The 15,786-nt window shown below is 40.1% G+C and overlaps 2 protein-coding genes across 2 annotated transcripts in view; both read right to left on the bottom strand.

The window, feature by feature from the left end:
- LOC120560905 (aminopeptidase O (putative)) overlaps positions 1-7,094 on the bottom strand; it is a 74,319-nt gene extending 67,225 nt beyond the window's left edge. The window contains 6 exon segments of the mRNA XM_039803796.1: positions 1,534-1,655; positions 2,180-2,393; positions 3,246-3,498; positions 3,932-4,101; positions 4,718-5,574; positions 6,978-7,094. Of these exon segments, the coding sequence (XP_039659730.1) occupies positions 1,534-1,655; positions 2,180-2,393; positions 3,246-3,498; positions 3,932-4,101; positions 4,718-5,532 (1,574 nt within the window). The 5' untranslated portion in view covers positions 5,533-5,574; positions 6,978-7,094.
- A 460-nt stretch (positions 7,095-7,554) lies between these two features.
- Positions 7,555-15,786, bottom strand: part of dock8 (dedicator of cytokinesis 8) — a 79,291-nt gene continuing 71,059 nt past the window's right edge. The window contains 6 exon segments of the mRNA XM_039803798.1: positions 7,555-9,003; positions 9,964-10,134; positions 13,038-13,144; positions 14,256-14,399; positions 14,499-14,735; positions 15,187-15,273. Of these exon segments, the coding sequence (XP_039659732.1) occupies positions 8,952-9,003; positions 9,964-10,134; positions 13,038-13,144; positions 14,256-14,399; positions 14,499-14,735; positions 15,187-15,273 (798 nt within the window). The 3' untranslated portion in view covers positions 7,555-8,951.

Genomic DNA, 15,786 nt, shown 5'->3' with positions numbered 1-15,786 from the left:
GACTTTACTGTTTTGGTTCACTCTCACAGCTCTCATCAGCATCATATCCAGACGCAGCAAACAGCTGTCTCAGTGAACAAAGCTCAAAGAGCCCACTGTACACAAACTCCCAAGCACCAATCAGCAAACTGACTAATTTAGCTACTAGCGGGTGAACATATCGGAGCATTTAGCAGTTAGGAGCGAGATATTTCCCTCTGGAGATGGTGGAGACCAAAACTGAGCCAACAGGAAAATGAATATTGGACTTACAGTAAGTTCATCAGAAAATGAATGATAACGTTGCTCTGTATCTTAAGGATGTGTAAAAAGGCAAGTGTTTACCATATTAACTTGAAAGATTATAATTGGTCAGTAATGTGCTCAAATGTTGTTTCTGCTAGACCCCAAGTGGTCAAAAAAATCAGTTAGTGAAGGTTTAAAAACTTCATGCCAAACTTCTTTAGCATTAATTCCTTGAACACCTAATACACAAAATACCTCTTAAAAGGTCCAATGTGTAGGAATTTCTCCCATCTAGCGTTGAGATCATAGATCGCAACTCTTGCAAAGTACGTATTACAGCTATGGTAGCCTTCACGCTTCAAAAAGCCGGTCTCTTGCTCTTTTCAATATCCTTTTTCTTTTTCTGGGCGAAGAAGACTCCGGTTCCTGAAATTTGGATTTTGAATACGTGTGGTCCTCCATGTTTCCTTCTTCAAACTTGCCGGGGCCGGGAAGTGACGATACCCATTAGCATCATAAGCAGCACCTATGAGTTTATCATGTGACAGCGAAAACACAAAAGGCGGAGCAGTATGTCCTGTATGTCCCTTACTGGCTAACGTATTTCAAGATGGCGCATGAATATGGAGCGTCTACCCCAGTTCATGCAAACGCAAATGTAAAATGTCAAGCCAATAGGAATACTTGGAATTGATGGTGGTGGTAAATATTCACGAAAAAGGACAAGTTTGTGAACGGGCAACACAGATTTTGATAATGAACAACTAAACACGTTACACACTGGACCTTTAAAGTTATCTACTTCACACTAATTTTAAACGTATGAGCCAGTTCAACTAGTTTTCTCTGTCTTCCTTACTTCCTTACCCTTTGCTCTTTCCAGCATTTTGCCCAATTCACACCTTCCACTAGGGCTGCTCGATTATGGAAAAAAATATAATCATGATTATTTCGATCAAAATTATTAAAATTATAATTTTTTTTAAATTGAAATCACGATAATTTAACATGATTACTCGTTGACTTCTGGAAATATGTTGCAATTATTGAACTAAAAAAACAGTGGAAAAAGTTAAATAAATCAACTGTTAAAAAAACACATAGAACTGTGAAATTTGCCTTAATACTTTTCCTATTTAAACTTTATTTTTTCAGTTTACTTGCCAAACGTAATGAGCTAAATAATTGTTTTTCTCGATTATTCTGTTTTTGTGATCATTGGGAGCCGAAATCATAATCACGATTACATTTCAATTAATTGCACAGCCCTACCTTCCACCATTCTACCAAAGACCTGGGTGTCATTACCTGGCCATGCCCAGACTGGAGAATCCTGCCGGCACGATGAGAACATCAAGGCGAGGAAAGGGGTGAACACCCAGAACGGTGTGGGCTGCAGCCAAACATCGAGGCAACAGCTTAAGGACTCCCTGCAAAAGGAAGACAACAAGTTTCTCAAAACAACTGACAACTATACAGTGAGTTTTACCTGAAGCAGATGTGTATGTTGATACAGAAGGGAAGGATATAACAATAGTTTGTGAGTACATGTATTTGCTCTTCTACATATGTGTTGCGTATGTCTATGATGGTTCTATGTGATGGAGGTCAGAGGATATCTAGAAGTATCAATTTAGAGGCAACTGCACTTACGGTTTGTTGTGAATGTTTCGTGACTCATCTGAGGCATCATCTGCTCAAAACTGACAGATGGTCAGATGGACTTAATACTTATAAATGTTATTCCAGTTAGAAATTCCCATTTAGAGGATGAGGGATGTTTTAAGCAGTCCTCATGGGAATACAGTGTCATACTTTTACCATTCTGTCAAGAGAATGCAGTTGAAAACCGCTGGCATAATGACACAAACATTAACTGATGCTAACTGTCTATAATCTAATCATATAAAATATATTTAGCTCATGTCTCAGTGGTTCTTTGTCAAAACTCCACCTGGGCCTTCTGCAGCAAGCAGACGGGGCCAAACACACGGTGTGGAATCACCCGCTGGGACCTAGCCGACTGCTCAGTAAATCGGCAAGGGTAGTCGTCATGGGAACAACAGATGCCATCATCCACCATGCCTGAATCATCAGTTACAGAGAGCCCCTCATCCTCAAGGGAAGAGTAACAGAATGCAGAGTCTGAGCGGGTGGTCTGGTCTCCGCTGTAGCAGATGAAACCGGGGGAGAAAAGTTTAATAATCCAAGGTTAATAACGACCATTTAATGAATTTATTGAAGTAATTGAAATGATATACAGTTGTTGAGTTAGTGAACCAAATATGGCACAATGTGTCCTGTCTCTCTGTGCTAAGCATGGAAATGAAAGCAGTGGAAATATGGAATATATATGTCACAAAGGCAAACCACAGTTATCCCAAAAATATCTAGGTGCCGACATGCAATCTCATTCACTCTAAATCTAATATCCAGCACTAACTCTATCCTCAGCATCAGAACCATTCCAAAGGTTTTGAGCGCCATCCAAGTTTCCTTCCAGCCATTCACTAAATATAAAGGCCTTCCTTGTAGAGGGATATTCCTGGGGCCTGCAGCAGGCTACAGATGGGCTGCTGCTGGAGGAAAACCATGAGGGGAGGAGGAGGATTACTGGAAACCACTGGCAGACCTGCCAACCTGCTGGCCAGTGGAGAGGGAGACCCCAGCCCAGCCCTGCCCTGCCCACAGCAAGCCAGCCCTCTCTAATGCCCCAGGCTCCACTCTATACCCTGTACCTCTACAAAATTGATGCGAGCTTTACTTCTTTTGGTATCCAAAGATAATTTCTCCTTGGCACTTTACCCAATGTACTATGGTAGAAGCTGAAATGTACTTGTGAACACAAGCTGATTGAGTGCTGCATCCTATCCATTACACTATCTTCACCTGCACCATTTTTGATACAGCAGAAGGAAAGTTTCACCATGGAATGTTGAAAGGCCAGACTTGGCTTAATAACAGTCTGGAAGGAGGAGGTCTTACAAGAAGAAAAGAACACAGGAAAAATAATAAAATACCTGCCAGTCTTGAGTGGAGAGCCCTTTACTACTTCACTAATGGAGCTTACAAGCCCAGACCTAAGGTCAGCCTCGGTCCATTCTCCAGGCCCAGCCCCGAGTTTGGCGATCTTGCTACAATGCGCCCCGGCCCTCACCCCTCTTTCCAATGCTGGGGGAATTTCTGCTGTGACTTGGTGCCAGTGACCCACTGCCAATGTGAAGGTGGAGGCAGGCATGGGCATAGTGACGTAGTAATTCCAGATTAAGAAGGCTGCAGAGAGTAGAGGGAGGAGAAGAGAGAAAGGATAAAAATGTCAAAGGTAGGGAAACAGAGAGGATAACAGGCAGATATCATGGTGAGAGAAATGAAATTAAACATGTGGACTGAATTGCCATTTTGTTTCACTTTTTACTATTCAGTCTGATGTTGTTTTCATCTAGCACCTTGTTATTTCATCCCAACCAATCCCTATCCCTCATGCCAACCTCTAAAAAAGGCACAAAATTACATATTTCCACCTTATTTATTTTACAAAATAATCCGCAAAGCAAAATAAATTACAACAATTGTATTTTTTTTAAATAAAAGGTGTTGTATGCTGTACAGAATGAAAGCCCTTTGAGGCAAATTTGTGATTTGGGGCTATATTAATAAAATCGACTTCTACTGGTTGTCACAAAAGGTTTGTGAAATAACAGCTTACGTGTGTCCCCGTCCTCAATAGGTACAGTCTGCTCCTCCCCACTCATCAAAACCACACACTCACTAGGGGCCCGTACTGTTGCATGCCATGTTGACATGGCAACAGGCGGCTCCTGGCAGGGGAAGAGAGCTCGGTTGTTGATGGGAGAACCGGCAGTGTAAACACACACCCTGGAAGGGTAAACAATGGTAAACTATAAACAACCCAATCATTTCAATGCTCAAAGGATCCACCAAACAGAAACACACACATACACGTAAAGCATCTACACACAGAACAGAACATAATAGCCTGAGGCATGAATTAATGAATCCGTATTATTCAATGCTAACATGGCAAGCTCAGAATATTACACTGCAATTTGAGTAGCAGAAATCAGAGCAGATGTGCTGCCAGTGTTAAAATATTTAAGATAAAGGCTAATCATACTACGGAACCACTGTTTTATGGAATGGCATGGGTTTTCATCCTGGGTGTCAGTAGCTCAGTCTGTAGGGAGATGGATTGGGAACCGGAGGGTCGCTGGTTCAAGTCCCCCATACGGACCAAAGTATGGTGGTGGACTGGTAGCTGGAGAGGTGCCAGTTCACCTCCTGGTGCTCAGGGGCTCTGTCCATCGACAGCTGCACTCCCCTCACTCTGACATCTCTCCATTAGTGCATGTGTAGCTACTGAGCATTTGTGTGTGTTTTTCAGGCCTGTGTGTAATGTGTATTCTAACAACAGACTGAAAACATTGTAATTTCCCCTGTAGGATTAATACATTATTATTATCCTGAGACAAACCTGTTGTCCTGGTCTTTGGTCCATCTCACAGAGCCTCCGGTTGGCCTCGTCTCATAGCAGATCCTGAGAGCACGAGGGAACTCCTGAGGTGTCGCGACCCCCTTCTTCCTCACCTGCAGACTCCATCGGTCTCTCTGAAAATGCAGTGAGCTGCCGTCCTGAGCCCCATGGGCACGGCTACACAGCAGAAACAGCTGTTGCTTCTGCCTCCGTCGGCTAGAGGGCACTGAGATAAGGTTCTGAATAAAGGCTGCTTGTGGGTTCACTGAACTGACATCTGACCTCTCAGATGCAACCATGGATGACACAGAGGTGACGTCCACCTCTTCCACCTTTGACACATCCAAGTCACAGCAGTCGAGCACTAAGGTGAAATCATCGTCACTGGTGGTTTCCCACGAATGTGAAGACTGAATATTTTCGGTTTTAGATGCAGTCTGCGACCCCACGGCAGACGAAGCCTGAAATTCAGCACCATCCCTTTCACTAGCACCAGACATCTTCTCCATCCTTGTCGTAGTCTCCCCAAGTCCTTTTGTACCATCCTCCACTGTATCCATATCCCGAGATATACACACGGTCACATCCCGACTCCCTCCGGCCTCTATAGTCCCAGCTCCAGGTCCAGTGTCATCCTCAGCCTTAGTCCCTAATCCAGAGCAAGGCTCCAGGAACAGAACAACACTACCACTGATGACCTTCCTGTCAAAATGAACAGTCAGGTCCAGCACATAATGTTTGACAAGTATGTGGTTAGTATTGGCTCGGAGTGGAAGGTCATCCATGTCCGGGTTTAGGTCCTTGTCTGGCTCCATGTTACACAAATGGCGTCAAAGTTGAGCAGAGGATGGTTAAATCTAGAAGGGAAGGAACCAAATATATTATATAACTTTATTTATTTTTTTGTTTCCAAGATTCAAACGTTTTATCTTAGGGTAATTGACAGACTATATTTATGTAAGTTTCAGACAAACTCATTAGATGATATTCTATACCTTCCTGTGGGCTGAGGTATACTTATTTTTAGTTTGTGAATTAAGTGTTCTGCCAGTGTACAGTAATGAAGCCAAATTTGTCAGCGTCTGTATGCTAAGCTCAAACTTAAATGCCAAACTCCATCTGTTCACACATTCCACAAATGTTTCCATACAGGAAAACAGTTTTTTGATCCCATTTTGATCTGTGTTAATGAAGCAGTAATAGCAAAACACCTTAGCCCAGCACCAGGAACAGCTAAAGGTCTGAAGCAGCCAGCCTTTATTAAAGCTCTCTATATAGTTTCTGCTGTCACAATCCTTCCATTTGGCCTGCTTGGGGCATGAAGCAGGCATGGCAAGACACATGCAATTACCGTTTACAGTAGGAAATCCTTAGACGTTATTGAGTGCAGGAGTATATAGAAATTTGAGCTAACAAAAACAAAGGACAATATCTACAGTCAGCTACAGAAAAAAATAGAAAAGCCATAATATCCCTTATGGTAAGTAATAAAAAATGACTTATATGGCCGCTCTGTTTCTAACTATATGCTCCTAATACTCACTTGTAGAGTAGTGATTATGTTTGTATTTCTGCATACTGTTACTATAGAATGGAATAACAAAAGAGTGACTCCAGAAATTTTAAAATGTGTCATTATGAGCTTAGTGGAGTAAAGATAGATATTAAATAGATAGAGGTTATTAACTTGTGAAAGGTTAATTAAACTGACAGGTCAGGGCGCATAGTGTCCTGCAGGCAAAACAGGTAAGAGCTTGCCTTTTATGCATACTAAAGTCAGACCAGATTCAACATTACGTTACTGTTCCCATCATCCAGGGTTAGCCTTGATCTTTGTTTTTGTTTTTAATTACGGAAGAGAAGGGGAAAAAACCCGGGCAGAAGGAAAAAAAAAAAAAAGGGGGTAAGAGAGGAGAAGAGGGGGGAGTGAGTAAGAAGGGAGGGAGGGGAAACCCCCCCCCCCGCGCAACAAAAAAAAAAAAAAGGAGAAAAAAGAGAAAAAGAGGGGGAGAGAGAAAACAAGCAAAAAGCACAAAGACGAGTCATGTGGGTTTAACGATTGAGTTTTAAACTTTACGGTGGCGTGAAGCTAACCTATGACACGAGAAAGTTCACGAGTGAGTTCGCTGTCATTCAAAACTCAACGTCCAAAACAGGTAGGCTCACTGTATTCCGGGACACTTCCGACAGCGGCAGTGCTGCCATTAATCACTAGCAGCTAATTCTTCACAAAATGTCAAAAAATCAACTGTCAACATACCACTGTCTGGGACTCACAAGTACGTGCTTTACTTGTTGTGAATGAAATCTACAACAAACCAGTGTCCGTCATGTCGAAGTCGAGCGGCGATGACGTCATACTTACGCGACAGCAAACGATTGTAGTTTCCTGGTAGGTTCCCCCCCCAAGTTCTTCCCGCCTTTGTGGTTTCTATAGTCAGTTTATCCAAGATTTATGTGGAATAAACCTTTAACAGATATTTACCAGAGATACATTTTACTTATCAATAAGAAGTCGAATAGACTGTCTCACAGTAACCTATTGAAAAAAATCCCCAGTAAAATGGATAGGCCTATATTAAATAAAAATAAATAAATACAATTACAGTACTGTACCATTTCAGAAAACCGTAAGCCTAACATGTGAATACAATTAATGAATAACAACCATACTGATGGCATATTGATGACTTGAATCTGCTAAAGTCTACGAATAGCGTCAATGTATCAATTGCCAGTAATCACATTACACAACTCTGTAACAATATTAATAGTACATATTTTTAAGGCCATTTCTTGAAAGTAAAAAATTTAAAAATAGTCACTAAACACAGTGATGACAAATGTGTATATATTAAGTTTTATTCACTTGCTTCAACATCATTTTATGCATGACAAGTAGGCCTACAAATTCCACATTTAATAAAATGGACAAAGGCTGTCTCCAGTGATTGAATGACATATGGAGTATAATTCACATTGCAAAGCACAGCTGTGTGAAGTGACTTTTAGAAATGTTGCCTTTCTAGTTAAGTATCTCAGTTCCCAAGTAAATAAGGTAGGAATTAAATTTGGCACTGTGTGTATCGTAGGACGTAGACTATTTACAATCAGGTACTGAAACTACTGGAACATACACTGATATTGTTACAGTACACTCGCTGTATCACTGAATCCTGCCTACTGAATAATATTTCCAATTAATATCATTATTGTTATTATTTATCTAAAAATTAATTTCCCTAAAATAAAATGCAAAATAGTTTTTCATATCTTTGTAAACATCTTTGTAACTGTCTGATGTAATACCTATACTATAAAAAAAAGTGGATTTAGAGATTAGCTGTGTGTAATTTAGAGCCTCAGATAAATCTATCTGCCTCCTGTGTTATTACATCAGATAACTCTCAATAAGTTAACACTTCCATTAGCTACATAGCCAGGTGCTGTATGCCCAACAGTATTAAGACAAAGAATGGCCTTAGGAGCTCACACAGGAAATTGTGTCAATTTTTCCAGTGCACAAATCCATCCATACTCTTGCTGCTCTAACTGGCACATTTCATGCATAGACGCCTGGAGTGGAATTTCAGAGGCCTTTTAGCACATAACAGAATCATTTATCATCACGGAGTACAAAGTGACTTCAGTATGGCACCAAAATATTCTACTCCAAACATTATCTAAATAAACACACATCCATTCACACATTTATATACACATACACACAGGGCACGAGCATAATTGGCACACATACAGGCCCTGGGCCAGCAAGGACCTTTAAAGAGGAACTCTAGTCTGCCTCTTTACCAACCCAGAGGAAATGTTTGCAGCATTATTAGGACTTGCAGTTATCTATTAAAAAAAAAAGGAGGAATCAACAGAGCCAAAGCATCTGAAGATTTTACAGTGAAATGCTCAATAAGCTACACTTTGTTTGAGATTCCCACTTCCATATTTTTATGTGCTAACTCCTCTCGCCTCCTGTAACAAACAACCATGACATCATAAAAGTGGATGTAGAGTAGCCATTAATAAACACTGCTGGACTGTGTCCTCCATTGTGGACACAATGTACTGATCCAGTGCAGAGGAGTGCAAGGGTATCAACAGCAGTTCCTTTCCTTGTTTTTTCTTCTCTTTCATCTTATCTTCTCTCTTTTTTCCTCTCTTGGTTGTGTGACAGCCTCCCCTTCCTCTCTGTAGCGCTCTCTCTCAGGCGAGCCGTGGCATCTCAGGAGTTTTCCTCTTGAGCTCTGCGGAAACTTAGACGTTTGAAGGAATCCCTGTGAGACGGAGAGGAAAATTGGATGAGGGAAGATGGGTAAAAGACAGAAACACAAGATGAGGAATGATGATGAGGAGGAGGAGGAATGGTCAAGTTAAATGTTTCCATGAGCAAGGCATACAATAACAATTATTTTGTATCAATTACTCACTCTTCACAGCCTGCAATGCCATACAATATTTTAAAGGCAGATTTAGCTCACCCATTAGCTACCCAGGTGTCCAGGCATTTTACATGGTCATACATGAGAGGATTTAGTGTAGATATTAAGGTCATTGCAACTTGGATTATTCTTTTTTATTAGAACTAGGCCGATAAATCAACAGGCTATTATATTGGCCGATACTAGCTTATTGCAGATTTATCTTTGTATATACCAATATGCGTTGATATACTGTTGGCATCCCTTTAACTCTTTAAATATCAATATTGGCATTAAACTTTTTTTTAACACTTTAATATTATTTTCCTGGTGTTGATATCAGTCCTCATCCAAGTTAATTCTATCAATAATATGCATCTGATTTTGGAACCTCTCTTCACATTTCAGAGGCCGGGTAATGATTGGAAAAATTTAAATTTGAGGAAGAAGTATCCCTTTTGAAGTACATGCTCATCCCTCAGAGATGGAAATACATTGCTGCAAGATGAATCAAGATTACTATGTTCAATCATAAAAGCCCTTAGAGAGTAATCAGTCTTTACTAACACATGGGTGCGATGTGGCCGTGGCATTTGGTTCAACACTCAATCTGTGTACTGTGGCTCTGGTTCAGCTATCAATATTTGTAGAGGTGACACGGACAGTGTGAACGGATATCTGCTCAATTCCATTTGTTCTCACTTTCCTTTGGGTTCAGCAATCGCACACAGTGATGAAAAGATCAATAATATATGTTTTTTTCCACCGTCTCTTGTCAAAACAGTATTGGCTGTTTGACTTGGTGGGTCTGTTTACCTGTTCTCCAGTCGAGGCCTGATGATGGGTTTATAGAGCTCAGGGATCTTCCTCTCCAGCATGGGCCTCAGGCTCTCTCTCAGGCGGTTGTAGTTCTTCTTCAGCTCCTGCTGGTACTCTTTCTGGTCCAATGTGATCAGGTGCTTATTCTTCTCAACTGCCTCACCACACCTACAGGACAGAGAGCAGAGTAGGATAGAATCATTCATCATTTTATAATTTATTTTTCTTAAATGACATTGCATAAGATGGAGAGAAAAAAAATAAAAATAAATAAAAAAAAAAAAAGAGTTGAATGTACTCCTTGACCTTTTTAATGGAATAACTCAAACTTTAAAGCAGCAACAACGATTATATTACTATGCATACATACATACATACATACATAACATTACACTGTTTCATGCGAACAACGTCCTGTAACTACTTGACATAAATTGGACTCCTTTGCATACCAGAGCTCTAAATGTGAGTTAACAATGTACTTGACTGGAAGGAACTCCCATATTAGATCTTTCTAAGTACCTCAGCTAGAATGTGAGCTAAACTGTGACTGACCCTCAAGGCTGTTTCAAAACACAGTTAAAAAGGGCAGCAGAGGTAAATCTCCAAATCACAAATGACCAACAAATAAAAATGCTATTCTCCCTTATGCCTTATGGTAAAGGGGAGCACCACAAGATCCATCTGAGCACAACTAAGAGCAGAGGGTAGGTATGGGGTCTCTCCGCAGTCCTCTATCATGACATGTATAATGGCCAACATACAGAGCAGTCTGCAGGAAATAAGAGAGACTGGGATGATTGCAAACACATGTCTGAGTTTATCTCTTAGCTTTTAAAGAGGGGATGGAAACAACAATGTCGTGTAAATACGCAGGGTAATGAGCATTAAGGACAGTTTACAAGAGTCAAGGATTTCCCAAGCCATAAAAACATTTACTTATATGTAGCTATGTATTTATCTGACTGGTTGGTTTAAAATTTTAAAATGAATTATCTTGATGTATCTACAATATTTAATATAAATATATAAAATCTTTATTTTGACTAAATGCGAGTGTTGTCTTTAGTATACGGATGGGCTCTTCCTGTATTTGCATCATCACTCAGGTTTTCTTTGTCTGTAATCCAAATTTGGGGATTGGACAGCAGCAACACCACAGCTTATGACAGGCTGAGGCATCAGTCAATCAAGGAAACAACCCCTCCAACATTCATCTCTTCAGGCCCTAATCTCCACGACTTCTAGAAATGCCATCAATGCACAAGTTCGAGCAAGTGACATTAGCTTTTGAAACCCATTTTGCAGGCAAATGTATTGACTTATTTTTCAAGAGAGAAGTACAGTAGAGGATTTTCCTCTTGACTTTAATACAGTTTTTCTTAAAGGGGTGCTGGTTGCTGCATAGTTGTTGTTTTTTTGCTTTGCTTTTACATTTGTTTGTACTTTTTATTTTATTTTAGAAAATTTTATCTCAATTTATCACTTGAATTATGTCATTTTATACCTGAATAAAAAAAAAATTTAAAAAAACATTTGTTAGGACTTCAAACAACTTAGTCTTTTCCAAATTGTGTTTTAACAATCAAACAGAATTTCTTAATAGCGATTTGCTTTAAAGCTTATCTGCCTCTGAACTAGTGCTGGGTGATCCATTTTAGGTGGAATCGTATCATGACAATATAAAATTTTGTCATAGTTTAACCAAAATGTAGTTGTCGAAATTAATGATTCCAGACTAATCATAATTAAAAGTCAAGAAAATAAGTGATTAGGTTTTAATTTCACATGTGATTAGAGATGTATATAATATCATGCATAAAAGGAGAACACAGTTCATTGAACAGAACATAACATTTGTAAAAATGTTGCATATATTTGCAATATTGTGATACATAACTATATCAAAAGATATTCTTACTATTGTGATGTTGCTGCAGCTATATCATGTGGACCTACCCTGAACATTACAGTGCATCTGTTAACATTAATGATTAAGCAGTTAAAAAGCAGTATTGAGTTGCACAGCAGGTGAAATGTTTTGAGTGTGAGGCCTAATGTCTAAGAGAGACATACTGTATGGAAGAGATATTTAATTCTGTGTGGAATTCTGTGACCAACTTAGAAAAAAACGTTTTCTTTAGTGGATTTTTTAGAACGCCACTGGAACATTGGCATTCAAAGGGTCCAGCGCCAGCTTGCCTGGATTTAGGATAGAAAATAAACCTTTACGAAATGACAGTAAATATTTGCCAACCTGCTTGTAGCAATCAAGGCAGCTGGAATTTGACATGAGGGTTAGAAAATGAAAACCATCTTTTGGAGGCAAACTGCAAATGCCCACGAGATGAAAGCACACACATACGAACACATTCGGCACACGCCTGCGAAAAAGACGTCTCCTGCACAAAATCATCATATCCTCAGACACATTGCTATGGGTAGGGTGGTTTTAAATTATGTTCTGAATATTCAAAATGTAATGAAACTCTTGGGAACAATAAACCTTTGCAATTCTAGAAGAAAAAGTGCTCCGTGATATTATGAGGAAAAATATTTTCCACTGTCATATGGGAAATGAAAAAAATATCCCCTGTCACAATTGGTTATATTATTCCACCCCCCTCCTACTGTACCTGTTTGGTTTCTCTAACTACCATCTGGTGTGCACTTTAGTGCCGATTATCACTTCCATCTCTGCATCTTGAATGACACTGCCTAAACAGCAGGATATCAGTCTCCATCAGTCACAGTTGTCTACAGTTCTCTTTATCTTCCTACACTGACACCGACAATGATATATACATCCTGGAGAAGACTTTCACTCATTCAAGTCATGTCTCACAAAGACAAAGAATTTTCAAATCAGAAATCGCTTTGAAGAATAGTTATATACTTCCACCTACTGAGCCAGTGCCAGCCTCTGGTAACAATAAGGGGAAGCAGAAATTAAATATTTGGTCACCATGAAATTTCTTGTTTTTTGGATTTCTCTGGTATTTTTCCTCACTTTTGCATGACTTTAGTGCAGTGTGTAGTCACTAGGTGGTGTTTCTTTGATCGTATCTTACCTCATTATAAACTCTTTGAAACACAAGCGCAGTTTATTGTGGTGACGGAAGAGCTTCGGGTCCGCTGGGATCTCATTCAGGAAGACCTGGGCTACCTCCAGTGGGCCCTAATAACAGAGGACGGGAAAGGGGGAGAGGGACAAAAACAAAGAGACAGAGTTAGAGAGACAAAAGGAGAAAGCAAAAACAAAGTGGAGGAAGGAAAGAGAGGAAGCTTTTGAGAGTGTATGAACAAAGGAGGGATGAGAATGCCCCTTATTCAGACAGAGGGAAATTACTTCCTAACTGAATGCCTAATGCATGCCTGTGATGCTGAACTAGAACATGAGGAAGATATCACATCAGAGAAGGAGCCATGATTAGCCTCCTGCATGGCTAATGTCACCGCTAACCCTGAATACACCCACCAGTTGGCTCCCATTTGCCCGGTATGAGATCTTGTTATCCTTACTTATATTCATCATAAAACCACAGCACGCTCGCACAGCGCCTGTATCACGACAGGCACTGTTAAACAGCTCTGATTAGCATCATAAACGCATTGGGCCTGGGCCTCAGTCCTTGGTCTGAGCTGCGGACCCACACACAGAAACCCAGCCTCCTGTGCTGATTACACTCAAGAGCTATATGTTTACGGAGCTGCTGAGCATTAGCGTTATGTATACAACCATCAGGTCGAAGCGAGGGACCTGTCAGATTAGACGCTGGAAGATAAAGCATAGGGGGAGGGAGTGGAGACACTGTAGCTAGCTTCATCATTACTCCAACATTCACCAGGCTGGCAGGACCTGGAAGCTATCAGATCAAAGAGACCTCCGGTTCAGCATGCCGTGCAGCAGGGACATGAAAGGAAAGAAGGGCCATGAATTGACGTTTTAACTAAATCAGGGGAAAAGCAAAGGAAGGATTAGGGTTGTGGATGGGGTGAAGGCTTTGATGATCACTGTCATGTCTCCCACCTGCACTCTGTGACTACAATGGAAACTGTCAATGTGATAAGATAAATAGAGGTAAATTATTCTGGTTTATTTTCCCTTGCACATTAAGAAGGAACACTCAGGGGACAAAAGGGCTATGTATGATACAAAGAGCAATCATTTTGGGAGAACCGCCATCATTCGGTTAAGCATGAAGTAAGTGATCATTTCAGCTTAAATAGGAGCAGACAGACGGTAGTGTAAAATAGAAGCAGTGCCTTCACAAAAAAAATGCTTGTACCTGGTTAACGGTGGCTCCCACAGAGCCTTGTAGCAGCATCTGCAACATTTTAGCATCAGGCTGTTCTCTATGTGTGGCAACTGCTAGCTCTCTAGTCTTCTTCTGCATGTCCTCTATGGCCACCTCAATAGGAGTCAGGTCAAACTGGAAACAAGAGAGGTAATATTGTACAAATTTATTGCTGCAATTACCAAAATGTCTTAAAAACTGCTAGATGTTCTAAACCACGAATTTGACACTTACCTCCTCTTTCTGGATGACGTTGATTCGAGTCTTGACGTAGGGGAAGGCATGCATGGTGGTGAGGATGGTCTTCCTCTTGTACTGCTCGTAGAGTTCCCCCCGCGGCCGCCCGCTCTTGGTGAAGGGCGTGGTGTACATGAAGCGCCTCAGGTTGAAGTTCTTCTCAAAGTTTGTCAGCCGGTCTTTCATCTCATAGTCATCGAAGAAGGGCTCCACATAAGTGATCTGGATATATGCCTGGAGAGGTGTGGTAGTTTACTGTTTACTGACAGTTTTTCAATATATGCCACAAAGCAAGACAAAAATGAAAATACCCCTTGCACATAGTCAGTTTATTTTTGTATTACAGGTGTTTGTTTCTGCGTACAACTAAATGTGTGCATGTCAACTTTAAGAAATACAGTAAATTACACTGCACCTTTATTTAAGATGATACATTACATGTCTAGGCATTTGTTGAATATGCTTCTGCTTTATACCTACTACTAAACATACTCTTAACAGTAACTTGGTTTTGTGTTTAATAAAAAAAATAACCAGAATTTACTACTTTCTTATTCATCAAATGTTATTAGTAGCATAACATTACTTTTTGGTAATACAAAGTTTGCTAAATTTAAACAGAGGGATCATTAATATTGTTGTAACATGTAGGAGCAATCAGTGGTGTGACACTACAGTCACCTACCTTGCTGGGGTTGAGTTGTTTTCTGTCCACTGGTGTAGAGTCCTTAATCATCACCAATGCGTCTCCAAAACACTGACTGTAGAAGTTCTGGGAGTGGGGAAATTGTGTAGTTAGTATATAGTATTGTTCATAATATAGTCGGTCATGAGTTTAATGCAAATATCAAACATATGTCTTTGGTTAATTTCTGCCTTTTTGCACGGATAAAAAGTAAACAATTAAGTATTTTCTATTCTATTCTATTGCCATGTAAAGCTTTTCATTTAAGAATAAAATATTACTCAAAAGCATTAAATAACTTGATTCATTGACTTATTTGATTAAGGTGAGGCTGAAATTTCTGTATACTTCATAACATTATTTCTCCTTTAAGGCATGAATGCCCAATTTTCTCAGCTTTTCTAAAAACTTACTAAAAACAGATGGAGAACAGTACATCTTGCCTTCAGTCATTCTGTTCAACTCAAAGTCTCTCAGTCATTATCAGATTCTACCAGTCCAGCCAGGCACCACCTTTTCACTCCACCTCAATTACACATTAACTCACAACATGCATATCGACATATCCACATATCCACACACACACACACACACACACAC

This window comes from Perca fluviatilis, chromosome 6 (genome assembly GCF_010015445.1).
Source record: "Perca fluviatilis chromosome 6, GENO_Pfluv_1.0, whole genome shotgun sequence".
In the NCBI taxonomy this organism is placed as follows: Eukaryota; Metazoa; Chordata; class Actinopteri; order Perciformes; family Percidae; genus Perca; species Perca fluviatilis.
The sequence above is the reverse complement of the archived record's forward strand: the minus strand, read 5'-3'. Positions and strand labels throughout refer to the sequence as shown.